This window comes from Cicer arietinum, chromosome 4 (assembly GCF_000331145.2).
Source record: "Cicer arietinum cultivar CDC Frontier isolate Library 1 chromosome 4, Cicar.CDCFrontier_v2.0, whole genome shotgun sequence".
Lineage (NCBI taxonomy): Eukaryota > Viridiplantae > Streptophyta > Magnoliopsida > Fabales > Fabaceae > Cicer > Cicer arietinum.
Window position 1 is genome coordinate 45,519,569 of NC_021163.2, and position 13,168 is coordinate 45,532,736.

General features: G+C 36.4%; 1 protein-coding gene across 1 annotated transcript in view; it reads left to right on the top strand.

Annotated features, from left to right (window-relative positions):
- Window positions 1-12,514, top strand: part of LOC101515663 (inosine triphosphate pyrophosphatase) — a 20,183-nt gene extending 7,669 nt beyond the window's left edge. Inside the window, exons 6-9 of the mRNA XM_004497701.4 lie at window positions 3,819-3,850; window positions 3,957-4,069; window positions 12,038-12,114; window positions 12,208-12,514. Of these exons, the coding sequence (XP_004497758.1) occupies window positions 3,819-3,850; window positions 3,957-4,069; window positions 12,038-12,114; window positions 12,208-12,316 (331 nt within the window). The 3' untranslated portion in view covers window positions 12,317-12,514. The remainder of the gene's footprint in view (window positions 1-3,818; window positions 3,851-3,956; window positions 4,070-12,037; window positions 12,115-12,207) is intronic.
- The last annotated feature ends 654 nt before the right edge of the window (window positions 12,515-13,168 follow it).

Sequence of the window (13,168 nt, forward strand, 5' to 3'; positions counted from 1 at the left end):
CCTTGACTGCCAGACGGGTTAGAAATGGAGTCAGAAGAGTTGGAAGAACCTGAAGAACTGCTGGCTACAAGATCAATGATGAAAGAAGGACAGCTGGGGCGACAATGGCTGGTGGGTTGGAAAGGAAGAGTTATCAAAGACACAACTTGGGAGGATGAATCATTACTAAAAAGTCAGTTTCCATCTGTCAGCCTTGAGGACAAGGCTGTATTTCCTGATGGTGGTAATGATAGAATTATTCGGCTTAAGACTAGCGAAAGGCCCAAAAAATGTTGTGTGGAGAGTGAATGTTTGCAAGGTTAAAAGAGAGAAGCATCATTCTATTAATGAAAGAACTGGGGAACTCTCTAAATTCTAGAAATTTCAGTTACACATAGGGAAATAAATTGAGGAGGGTAGTGAAGCATTGGTCAGGCACAATTATTGTTATCATCGTATTAGGAGAATATTATTTTCTCTGGAGGAGCTCTGCTCTAGTTTATACACTTTACCAGAATTTTCCCTTCTTCCATAAATCAATAAATCCCCATTTTATCTATCATTTTATATGTCACTTATTTCTATTTTTTTGTGAGTCCATCAAAGTCCTTCAAGAATGACATCAATATGCTGAGACTAAAGGAGTTGATCACCAACACTCTTCAATTGAACGATAAACAAGTTTCATCACGAGCAACTCAGTTTGCAATTGTCGGGCACGCGCATCAATTTCTGGAAATGTGCACGAATGTGATCTCAAAGTTCATACGCATGCACGCATCCTTGCACTCTTGTCATTATCGAACAAGAAAGCGTTGACTAAGCCACGAGAGAAGCCCCTGATCCTGTTGAATCCAAGCACGATATTCAGGATTTTCAGATCCAAAACTACAATCTATGTCTGTAAGAAATTGAGAAGGAATAATAGGAAATTCGATGAACAAATGAAGATTGTGTGCACTAATCATCGGTTTGACTTGTTGATGCTACACGAGAAATTTATTTTGATCCAATTTCTCCGAGATTTTAAGCTGAAAGGCGATCATCGGAGTTTTAGACTGTGGAGGATGAGATCGATGAGGAGTAGCACACACCGGTGAGGGCGGTGGGGGAGGAGGAATTGATTCTGCCATGGAGAATCAGGCTCTATGATACCATGTCAAAATTGAAGAAAAACAGAGAAAATTAAACTCAGCTTGTATATTGATTTGTGATTCTGAAAATTGTTGCCGAAAAATGAGTAGTGATCAAGACTTTATAGTTTATGAGTCTTTGCCTACACCCTGTGGGTTGTTAACCTACACTCATCTATAACTAACTGCAGAGGCAGTTCTGCTGATGTGCCAGGAGAAAAGAAAAAGGCAGAAAAATAATAGAGTATGGGCTGCAAATAGGCTTTGAGCAGCCCTGCCTGTACAATGTTCTTAAACAGAAAAATAACTAGAAACTAGTTAAAAACTGTATATCCCTCACAGCGCAATACTATGATAAAGGAAAAAAAAAAATAAACATATCATTTCTCAAAGCTGGTTTAAAATATGGTATAAAATGGAGGTTCTTGGAGAATTGTTATTAATATTTATTGATGCTTATTAGGAATTAGTGATCTGGGCCTATCTTTCTTGTATTTTATTTTTCCACATATATTATAGATATAAGGAGACAAAAAACATTTGATTAGCCGTTCTTTACTACTCTTGATTTTCTCTAACATAGGACAGAATGGGGTCAGGTCAGTTAATAACTTTTAGATAGGGTTTTCTTCTCCATCAGGAATGAGGCATACTTGGTGTTATGTAGCTCTGTTCACGATAAATTTATTATTTCACGATATGCTATTTAGTACAAATTGTTGTTAAATACTAGCAATATAGCACTCTTCCTCTAGCAAAATTTGAACAAATTGCTATTTTCCGTGATCTACCATTGACAACACTCAGAAGACTTAACTATGGCTTTTACGTTTTGTCATCTCTCATCTTCTAACTCTCACTTCTCGTCTCTATCACTCATCCCTGCAAGTGAGTCAGTCTGGTATCTTTTTCTTGTGGGTGTGTTCGTTTTCTGGCAGTGCTGTGTGTTTCCCAGCGACTGTTCTGCATCTTCGATGTCTCTCTCTGCAATTTTTGTCTCTCTGTGTTAGTGCCTTTATGTCTTTCTCTGCCTTTGTTCTCTCTGCTCTTTGTCTCCCTGTCTTGTGCGCCCTACTCTTAGTCACGGAAGCATCCTCTTAACAGGAATCAACATCTGTTTCCTCGTGTGCATTGGTTAAACCCACTGGAGAAAATGTCGACATGCTTGAAAGTTATAAAAAAAAATTTAGGCTGTAATTTAACTTGACTATGTTTTGTTTGAGAAATTGATAATGTTGAATGTCATGCACTTTGACTTTGAGCTATTTTTTTCATTTCTGAGTGTTTATATATACATATAGTATACATTTTATAAAATGTTTAAGAATAATTAGAACAGCAACCAGCCTACTCTCCACTATACCGCTATAGCATTTTTGGGGTCAACCGCTATCAGGGGTGGAAAACACTGATTTTGGTTACATAATCAGTTTAGTTTGTTGTTATCTTCAACAACTATTCCGTTACCGTGTAAACAAGTTTTGCACAAAAGTCCTATCATGTTTCATCATTTTGTCACAATATAAACATGTTTTGAGAAGTAACACAATAATATGGTAAGATTCTGAAATATGATTAAACATTTTTGTAAAAATTATTTATACTGTCTATGTATAGTTATTAAACCTTTGGTGTTGAGTGTTGGACTTCTGTGAAATCATTTTGCAGCGTACTTGGATATTTATTCTTTTAATTATAGTTTTCTGGAAAGGATTTATGACAATTATTTGTTTATGAAATAATATAATTCTAGAAAGGCTTAAAACCTAGGTTTGATATTCTATCCATTTCTAAATATATTCTTCACCACGATTTGGTAAGAATCTGAAATATGATTAAACATTTTTGTAAAAATTATTTATACCGTCTATGTATAGTTATTAAACCTTTGATGTTGAGTGTTGGACTTCTGTGAAATCATTTTGCAACGTACTTTGATATTTATTCTTTTAATTATAGTTTTCTAGAAAGGATTTATGACAGTTATTTGTTTATGGAATAATATAATTATATAAAGGCTTAAAACCTAGGTTTGATATTCGATCCATTTCTAAATATTTCTTCTTCACCATATTCAGAATTTCTAAAATTATTGCAAATTAAACACAAAAGTATCTTCTTTTACATGAAGTTGGAGTTCTTCAATTCTTGAAGTGATATATTCTATCTCCTTTTTGTTTTGGTTGTCAATGTATATTCGACCCATTTCTAAATATAGTCTTCTCCCCCATATTCAGAATTTCTAAAATTATTGCAAATTAAACACAAAAGTATCTTCTTTTACATGAAGTTGGAATTCAATTCTTGAAGTGATATATTCTATCTCCTTTTTTGTAATAAAGGACGTATATAATTTTGCATTTGCATAAGTTATATTTCTCTTACCGATTATGTTAAGTGATTCTGTAGGGTGAATGCTTTCTTGATGACTGTTATGTTTATGCATATATCCTGTATGAATATGTAGTATTCTAATCAATGTTGGTTATTGGTGTTGAATATTTGAATTCTGAATATAAAAGCATATTCATCTGAGTTCTTTTAAGCTTAATGTGTGTGTCTGGGTGTCAAAATGTATACTTTTTCCTAAAGCATCAGCAAGTTAAATATTTTAAATTCGCCATCACTTTTCAGTATTAGGATGCAATAATAATATTTTGTATACTACAGATGATCAATGTCTTATTGTTTTGTTAAATCATGCAGCAAATGGTTTCTCCAGAAGATTGGTCATAAAGGTTGTGCCATAACTGCATACTTGTAGAGTAGTTTTCAATTTTTTATTCTTGGGTTTCAGGATATCTCACAGAATTTGATCTACTCATTCCTCTGATCTTTTTGCAGGTCTCAACAATCTGTTGATGGCATATGATGATAAATCAGCTTATGCATTATGCGTATTTTCATTTGCAATCGGTCCAGATAGTGAACCTATCACATTTTCAGGAAAAACACTGGTATCATTTTGAATCCTTGTGTGCTGTTTACCAAAAACACTATTATGTATGCATATATTTTCTTTGATTTGCCTGTTAAGATTGCAAGTCAAATTAAATCATATTCCTTATTACATTAAGTTTTATAAATGAGTAAATTTTATGATGGAGTCTATAAAAATATAATGTGATTTTCCCTTGTAAAAACATGTTATTCTTCCACCTAACCAAACTACAGGACATGCTTTGATAATCTAGGGGGCCGTTTACTTTGTGAAAACATTTCCTATTTGTATTTCTAAAATTGTGTTCATACCTTGATAAGAGGCTCTTGAAGTAAACCATTGTCATGAATATAAAATGAAATGTTGTTTGAAGATATGCACATATCAAATCAGACTCATCAGATTTTGACTGTGCAGTAGCCAGCATTTATATAAATGAAATGTAAATAGATTAAGGCAGCATTTATAGGAATTTACTTTTTCCTAGTTTTTAGGCTAGATTAATGCACATATTCAATTACTTGTAGTCTATAGATACCTCCCTGTATCAGTTTCATAATCAATAAGAAACACCACAAAATTCTGCATGGTATCAGAGCACAAGATCTGAACCATCCCTAAAACTAGTGCTGCCACCTATGAAAGAAACCAAACCAGAAGGTTCAGCCAACAGGTTGACTGAAGGACATGTTCTTCTTATCACTGGTCACAAACTGAATGGAAATTACAATCAATGGGTGTGGTTAGTTAGAATCTACATTCAAGAAAAAGGGAAAGAAGGGCATATCACATGAGACTCCAAAGATCCAGAAAAAGGAGATCCCAAACTCGAATATGGCAGCTAGAAAACAGTCTAGTAATGTCATGGCTGCTCAACACCATGACCAATGAAATTGGGGAAAATTTCATGTACTATGACACAGCCAAGGAGATGTGAGATGTAGTGAAGGAAACATATTCCAATGTAGACAATACGTCTACAGTGTTTGTAATCAAGAACATACTCCATGATTTGCGACAAGGCGATCTGTCTGTCACAGAATACTTTAATACACTCAGCCGTCACTGGCAACAACTTGATGTATATGATAAAGTTGAATGGAGTTGCATCGAGGATAAGAACAAGTACAAAGATTTAGTGGAGAATGATAGAGTTTACAAATTTCTTTCGGGGCGGAACACAAAACTTGATGAAGTTCGTGGTAGAATCCTTGGAACCAAACCCCTTCCAAAAATTTGGGAAGCATTCTCGCAAGTGAGAAGGGAGGAAAGCAGGAGGAAAGTGATGCTTGGAAAATCCATCGCAGCCCCATCCATCAAAGGCTCAGCAATGGCAGCAAAGGGAAATCAGTCTCGCCCATTCCAGAAGAAAACTCGGGCCTGGTGTGACCACTGCAGAAAACCAGGTCACACCAAGGACACATGTTGGGTAATTAATGGCAGTCCCACAGAGGTGAAACAAACCAGAAACTGGGACAACAGAGGGAACACAGCTGAGGTAAAATCTGACTCATCCCCATTCAGTAAAGAGCAAATGGAAGCTTTACAAAAAATGTTGCAGCAAACAATTGGTACAGCTACTGTGGCACAAAAAGGTAATTTCTTGCATGCCCTAAACACTAGCAAGGAAAAACCAAACTCATGGATTGTTGACTCAGGAGCATCTGACCACATGAATGAAGATTTAACTGTGTTTAATAATTATTCTCCATGTCAAAATAACTTCACAGTTCAAATAGTTGATGGTACTTGTTCTAAGGTCATGGGTAAAGGTTCAGTCATTATCTCACAAAATATTACCCTCAATTGAGTAAGACGATTAGCAGTGTGAATTTCAGATTTTGGAGTTGGGGAAGACGATTAGCAATGCTAAAGAATGTGCTGGACTCTATATACACCTACTGAAGGATCAAAAACCGAACCCAAGACCAATTCTTGTGCAACGGTTCCTATGAGTAGTGAAAATTCTGCAATGTTGTGGCACTATAGACTAGGCCATCAAAATTTTATGTATTTGAAAAAAATGTTTCCTACATTATTCAATAAAAATCAGATGTTGTTTCAATGTGAAACTTGTCAATAAACCAAACATACCCGCAACCTCTAACCACCTCAACCCTATAAACCTTCCCAACCATTCTCTCTAATTGACAGTGATGTTTGGGGACCATCACAAGCCAGCAACGTTACCAGATCAAGATGGTTTGTCACCTTTATAGATGATCACATACGGATTACTTGAGTTTATCTAATGAAGGAAAAATCATAAGTTGGTAAGATATTTGAGTTTTTTCATACCATGGTACTTAGGAGTGATAATGGCCGAGAGTACTATAATTATGCATTTAACTCCTATTTTCAGAAACATGGAATCACCCACCAGAGCTCGTGGATAGATACACCTCAACAAAATGGGATTGCAGAAAGAAAGAATAACATCTCCTAGAAGTAACAAGATCCTGCATGATAGCTACAAATGGACCCAACCAATTTTGGGGAGAAGCTGTCCTCTCCGTAAACAGAATGCCTTCACGGGTTCTCAACTTTAACACCCCTCACTCCAATCTCCAGACCTTATTCCCAACCAGCCATATCCTTACATATATGCCTTTGAAAATATTTGGATGTTCAGCCATTATCCACAACCTAAATCCTAATCATAGAAAACTTGACTGAAAAGCCATAAAATGCATCTTCCTCAACTACTATCCTCACCAGAAAGGCTACAGATGCTATTCACCCCAAACCAATTTTTTTTACCATACCATGGATGTGACCTTTTTCGAGAACCAACCCTATCCAACTGAAGTTGTATAATTCCAACATTTTGGATTTGAGCTACCTGAATCTGCCCTAACTGCAGAAACAGCAAAGCCTACACCTGAACTAGAGAAAATTGGAGCAGAAATTGAAGTAGAAACTGTAGTAGATGCTGCAGCAGAATCTGCAGTAGAAATTGCACCAGAAGACAACTTGAAAGTGTATTTCTGAAAAAGAAAGAAGGAAGTAGAGTCCAACAAGCAGAAAGGCAAAGCTATGAATCCAACCAAACTCTAGAAAATGATGTTCTGCATGCTCCTAACATTGTTCCTGAAGGTAATAATGCTCCTAACAGTGTTAAGGAAGGGGTGAGATCTTGTACTCAACACCATATCGAAAGATATGTATCCTATGGTAAATTGTCACAGGGGTACAAGGCTTTTGTAGCAGCTCTTGACAACACACATATTCCAAGGAACACTCGTGATGCACTCCAACAATCTAAATGGACAGCAGCTGTGATACAAGAGGTTCATGTCTTGGTTAAAAATGGCACGTAGGAAATCACAAATCTATCGGAAGGAAAGAAACCGTTTGGATGTAAATGAATATTCTCCTTAAAATATAATGCTGAAGTATAAATTGGTACAAAGCTTGGTTGGTGGCAAAAGGGTTTACCCAATCATATGGAGTTGGACTGTGAAGAGACTTTTGCACCGGTGGCTAAAATGAATTCAGTTCGAGTGATGCATTCTCTAGCTTCAAATTTAGATTGGCCACTCCATCAACTAGATATTAAGAATGGTGAGCTGGAAGAGGAAGTCTATTTGCAAATTCCTCCAAGACTTGAATCATCCAACTCCTAAACATGGTGTGCAAGCTCAGGAAGATGGATTCAACCAAGTCTATTTGTCAAAGAAGATGGATTCAACCAATGCCAATCAGATCACAAAATGTTTGTCAAACACTCCATGGAAGGGAAGGTAGCCTTGTTCATTGTTTATGTTAATGATATTGTTATCACAAGAAACAATTATGATTAAATCAAGCATCTAAAGGGTCTTACTTCAAGAAACTGGCATGGTTGGTCGCAAGGCAGCCACTACTCCCATAGAACTGATAAGAAGAAGTGAAGATGAAAGTCCTCTAGTTGATAAAGATAGATATCAATGCCTAGTAGGAAAACTAATCTACCTAACTCACACTAGACCCGACATTGAATATGTTGTAAGTTTAGTCGTTACATGTCAAATCCAATTGAGGCCCACATGAAAGCTGTTAACAGAATCCTCCAATAACAAAAGGGCACACTAGGTCGAGGCTTCACTTCAAGAGAAACTCAAATAGGGGTATTGAGGTTTATATAGATTCTAACTGGGCAGGTGGCTCGTCTGATAGAAAATCAACTACAGGTTATTGTTCCTTTGTGTGGAAAACCTAGTAACTTGGAGGAGTAAGAAACAATTTGTGGTGGCTAGAGTAGTGTAGAAGCTGAATTCATAGCAATGGTTTAAGGAATTTGTGAAGGAAGGATGCTAGATGTGTTAAGAATTAGGGTAAAATATATTTATTGAATTGAAAATATGTTGGCAATACATCAGATATATATACTAGATTTCTAAACAACCAAATCTTATTAGTACTCATATATAACTAAATCTCTACTAGTACTCCTATACAACTGAATCCATATACTTGAGAGATATAAAACAAAAACAGATTTTGACACTCCCCCTCAAACTGGTGAATAGGTGTTCTCCATTCCAAGCTTGAATACAATTCTTTCGAAGTTGGTGCTGTTTAGCCCTTTAGTTAGAAGATCTGCAAGGTTGCCTTGGGAGGAGATATATGAAGTGCAAATTAGACCATTGTCGAGTTTTTCTTTGATGAAATGTCTATCGACTTCAATATGTTTGGTTTTATCATGCTGCATTGGATTATGTGCTATGCTAATAGCATATTTATTATCATAATAGAGTTTCATTGGTTCATCCCACTTTATCTTTAGGTCCTCCAAAATAATCCTCAACCATAGTAACTCATATATCCCTTATGCCATTGCCCTAAATTATGTTTTAGCGCTAGATCTAGATACCACATTTTGCTTCTTACTCTTCCAAGTCACAAGATTCCCACATAGGAAAATGCAATATTATGTGGTTGATCTTCTATCTACAATTGACCCTGCATAGTCAGCATGAGTATATGCTTCAAGACCTATATTTCCATTGTGTTTGAACAAAATTCCTCTTCCTGAAGTTCCTTTCAAATATTGTACGATTCTGAGTGCAGCTTGCAGGTGTACCTTGGTGCATGAATTGACTAACTAGGTTTACAGCGAAGGCAACATCAGATCTAGTATGTGACAAATATATGAGTCTTCCAACTAATCTTTGGTACATTTCCTTGTCAACTACAATGGCTTCTTCTGCATTTCCCAACTTTAAATTTGGATCGATTGGTGTACTCGATTGCTTGCATGTTGTCTTGCCTGTTTCTTGCAGAAGATTTGTGATGTACTTTTGTTGAGATATGAAAATTCCTTTCTTAGAGTGAGGCACTTCAATTCCCAAGAAATACTTCAATTTTTCTAAGGTTTTAATCTCAAATTCCTTGGCTAGGTGTTGTCCTAGCAGTTGTTGCTCCTTTTCTTTAACATCGGTCACTATAATGTCGTCCACATATACTAATAAAATTGTTACCCCCCTGACTCAAAGTGTTTGATTAAGAGGGTATGATCTCATTGGCTTTATTTGAAGCCTAGACCAATCATGACTCTAGCAAACCTCCCAAACCACGCTCGTGGCGATTGTTTAAGTCCATATAGAGCCTTTTTTAGCTTACAAACAGTGTTGGCAGCATTATGCTCACTGTATCTAGGGGGTAAGTCCATAAAAATCTCTTCTTCTAGATCTCCATGAAGGAAGACATTTTTTACATCAAATTGGTGCTAGTTCCAACTATAATTAGCTGCTAGAGATAATATCACCCCGACGATATTCATTTTTGCAACCGGAGCAAATGTTTTCAAGTAATCCACTCCATATGTTTGAGTTAATCCTTTAGCTACCAATCGTGCCTTGTACCTCTCAATAGACCCATCAACCTTGTACTTTACAGTGTATACCCACTTGCATCCTACATATTTCTTTTCATTTGTTAGAAGGACCAAATCCCAAGTACCATTCTTGTCTGGTGCTTCCATTTCCAAGTCCATGGCTTGTTTTCATTTGCTGTTAGACAATGCTTTAGATAGAGAGGTAGGTATAGTAGTAGTGTTCAGACTTGTGAGAAAAGATTTATGGGTAGTGAAAATTGTTCAAAGCATAAGTTGTTGGATAAAGGGTAGAGTGGTTTATTGATACATGTCATAGTATTCTTCCTAAAGACAATTGGGATATGAAGGTTATCATAAGATGGTGGTGCGTTAGATTCTAATTCCTGTGCATAGGAAGATTCATAGATTGGATCACTAGAGTTTGAAGCGTCAAGGGAAGTTACCTCATGTAAGGTCGAATTGCAGTCATGGATGTGAATAGATTCAGGAATGACCTTTGTTCTTCTTATATATACTAGATAAGGTGAATAAGTGGATAAGTGTGTAGGTAAGGGTGTCATGTGGTCAGTGGCTCCAAAATCCAGTATCCAATATTGGTTTTAGGTTGTATCTGAAGCATTAAGTTCAAAAGAAAATTGAAAAACTTACCAAGAGGAAGTGAACTTGTATATACCAAAGAATTAGTACCAATCGGTTTCTCCAACTTACTAAGAAGTGATCTAATCTTCTTATTTCATCTTCATTTAGTCGGGCCAATCCATTTTTGCTTTCTTTAATTGTCATATCCGTAAAATCAGCAGACAAACGATATTAGAGATGAAACGATATCAAACAAAACAAACTTCAAACGTCCAAAAAATATCCATAAACTGTAAGTGTGCTATAATGTCGCAATAGAAAAAGCAAAAATCCTGTGAGCTTCAAATGACCCACAAACAAAAGTACTCTGATAAAAAAGTGAACCCCCAAAACGAAACGAGAAACAGCCGATCTACGATCTAGTTGAAAACGACGCTCAAAGGAGGTCTAAAAGACGGTCAAACGGACGCGAAGAGTAACGACGTGAGTGTTGAACACATTATGGCAGCAAGTAGGCCAAAAATAAATATCAAGTTGCTGCAATGAAAGCAAAAATGGCCACAATGAAGGTGGCTAAGGTTTCAGGAAAATAGAAACCGCAATGAAGGCGGAAGGTTTATCCAGAAGCGAAACTCCCGAAGACCGAGAGCTATAATACCATATCAAGAATTTGGGTAAAATATATTTATTGAATTGAAAATATATTGGCAATACATCTGATGTATATATACACTAGATTACTAAACAACAAAATCCTATTAGTACTCATATATAACTAAATAAAACAAACAGATCTTCACAAGATGAAATCAAAGTTCCTCTGAACCACACATGAGAATATTATGTGACAGCAAAGCTGTAATAAGCATTCCAAAGAACCCAGTCCACCATGATAAGCCAAAACATGTGGAGAATGATAGACACTTTATTAAAGAAAAAATTGACAATGAGATTATTAGTGTTGATCATATCCCATCATGCAGGAAGACAACAAACATCCTAACCAAAGCCCTTCCAAGATATATGTATGAAAGCATTAGATCTAGTCTAGGTATGATAGACATCTACCACCCAAATTGTGGGGGAGTGTTGAAGATATGCACATATCAAATCAGACTCATCAGATTCTGACGGTGCAGTAGCCAACAATTATATAAATTAAATGTAAATAGATTAAGGCAGTAGTTACAGCATTTATAGGAATTTATTTCTTCCTAGTTTTTAGGCTAGATTGATGCACATGTTCAATTACTTGCATTCTATATATACCTCCCTGTATCAGTTTCATAATAAATAAGAAATACCACATAATTCTGCAAATGTTAGTTAATAATATGCATTTCCGGAAATAATGGAAACACTTTTTTAATATTTTTATTGTTTTTAGAAATGTAGACAATTGTTCTCTACAAAAGTCTCCTACTTGCTTATTAACGAATAAAATTAATTCAAATTTTAGGAAATGAAAACAGAAAATGTTTTCACAAAGTAAACAGCCCACTACTTTTCAAGGTTGAAAAAATTGGAGTGTTGATAATTCACACCTTGTATTTAAATTGACTAATTCACTTTGTGCTGGTAATGTAGGGGAAGATTGTGCCTCCAAGAGGACCCAATGATTTTGGATGGGATCCTATTTTTCAACCTGATGGCTATGAGCAAACGTAATTATACCGCTTATTTCATGTCATGTTCTGTATATAAGAATTTCATAGTTACTTTCAAGATCTAATTTATTTCGTTTATAACAATTGTAGTTATGCAGAGATGTCTAAAGAAGAAAAGAACAAAATTTCTCACCGCTACAAATCTCTTGCACTGGTGAAATCACATTTTGCTGAAGCTGGATATACTTTTCAAATCTAAAAGTGGTATGGTTTTTGTTGTCATGGTCGTAGATTATAAGTCAGAAGTTCTATAGTAATTTAGAAAACATTCCCTGGAATTTGGGAATCAGTTCAACAATGTAAAGAATGTTGGATTAAAGTTTGCATACTTAAAATTTGATCAAACCTCATTTTGCAAATTTAAGTTTGGTTAATAACCTGTTTTATGTTTGCGTTATTTTTATCAAATGTATGTGTTAAATACTATATTAGAATGTAAATAATATATATGGGCTGTAAGTATGTAAGTATTTTGACCCGTTAGCATTACTGTAAATTAGGGTTATTTAATACCATGTGTCTATATAAAGAGATTCCGCTGTGTAGTTGAAACACACGGGTTATTCACAATATGTCTCTCAATACTCTTTATATTCAACATGGTATCTAGAGCCAACTGAGAGACAACCCTAATCGTCAACTACCCGGTCGACCCACTGTCTCCGGTGAATATTTTCTTCGGCAAACCGTGTTCTCAACTCTGGTTTTCCCCCTCTGCTGTTGATACGCTGATTCCTCAACTTTTGTTCAGCCGTTCACGCCCTATCATCGCTGCCATCACTGCCGTCACTGTTTTTGACGAGTTTTTTCGACGAACGACCACTCCAGCATCATCGTACGCCCCAAATCGGCCAAAACCCTTCAGCCGCATCATCAAAACCTCCCTCACGCGCCGCCTGACCCCCTGCGCGTGAGATCCACGCGCCGCCCACTGCTGCCGCGCGTCCGGCCACCATTCACGGTGCCGCTTCTTCCACCGCACTCGCCTCGGCCCCCTGCTTCCATATCTGCCCTCAGTTTTCAGTTTCGAGTTACGGGTATACGAGTTCCA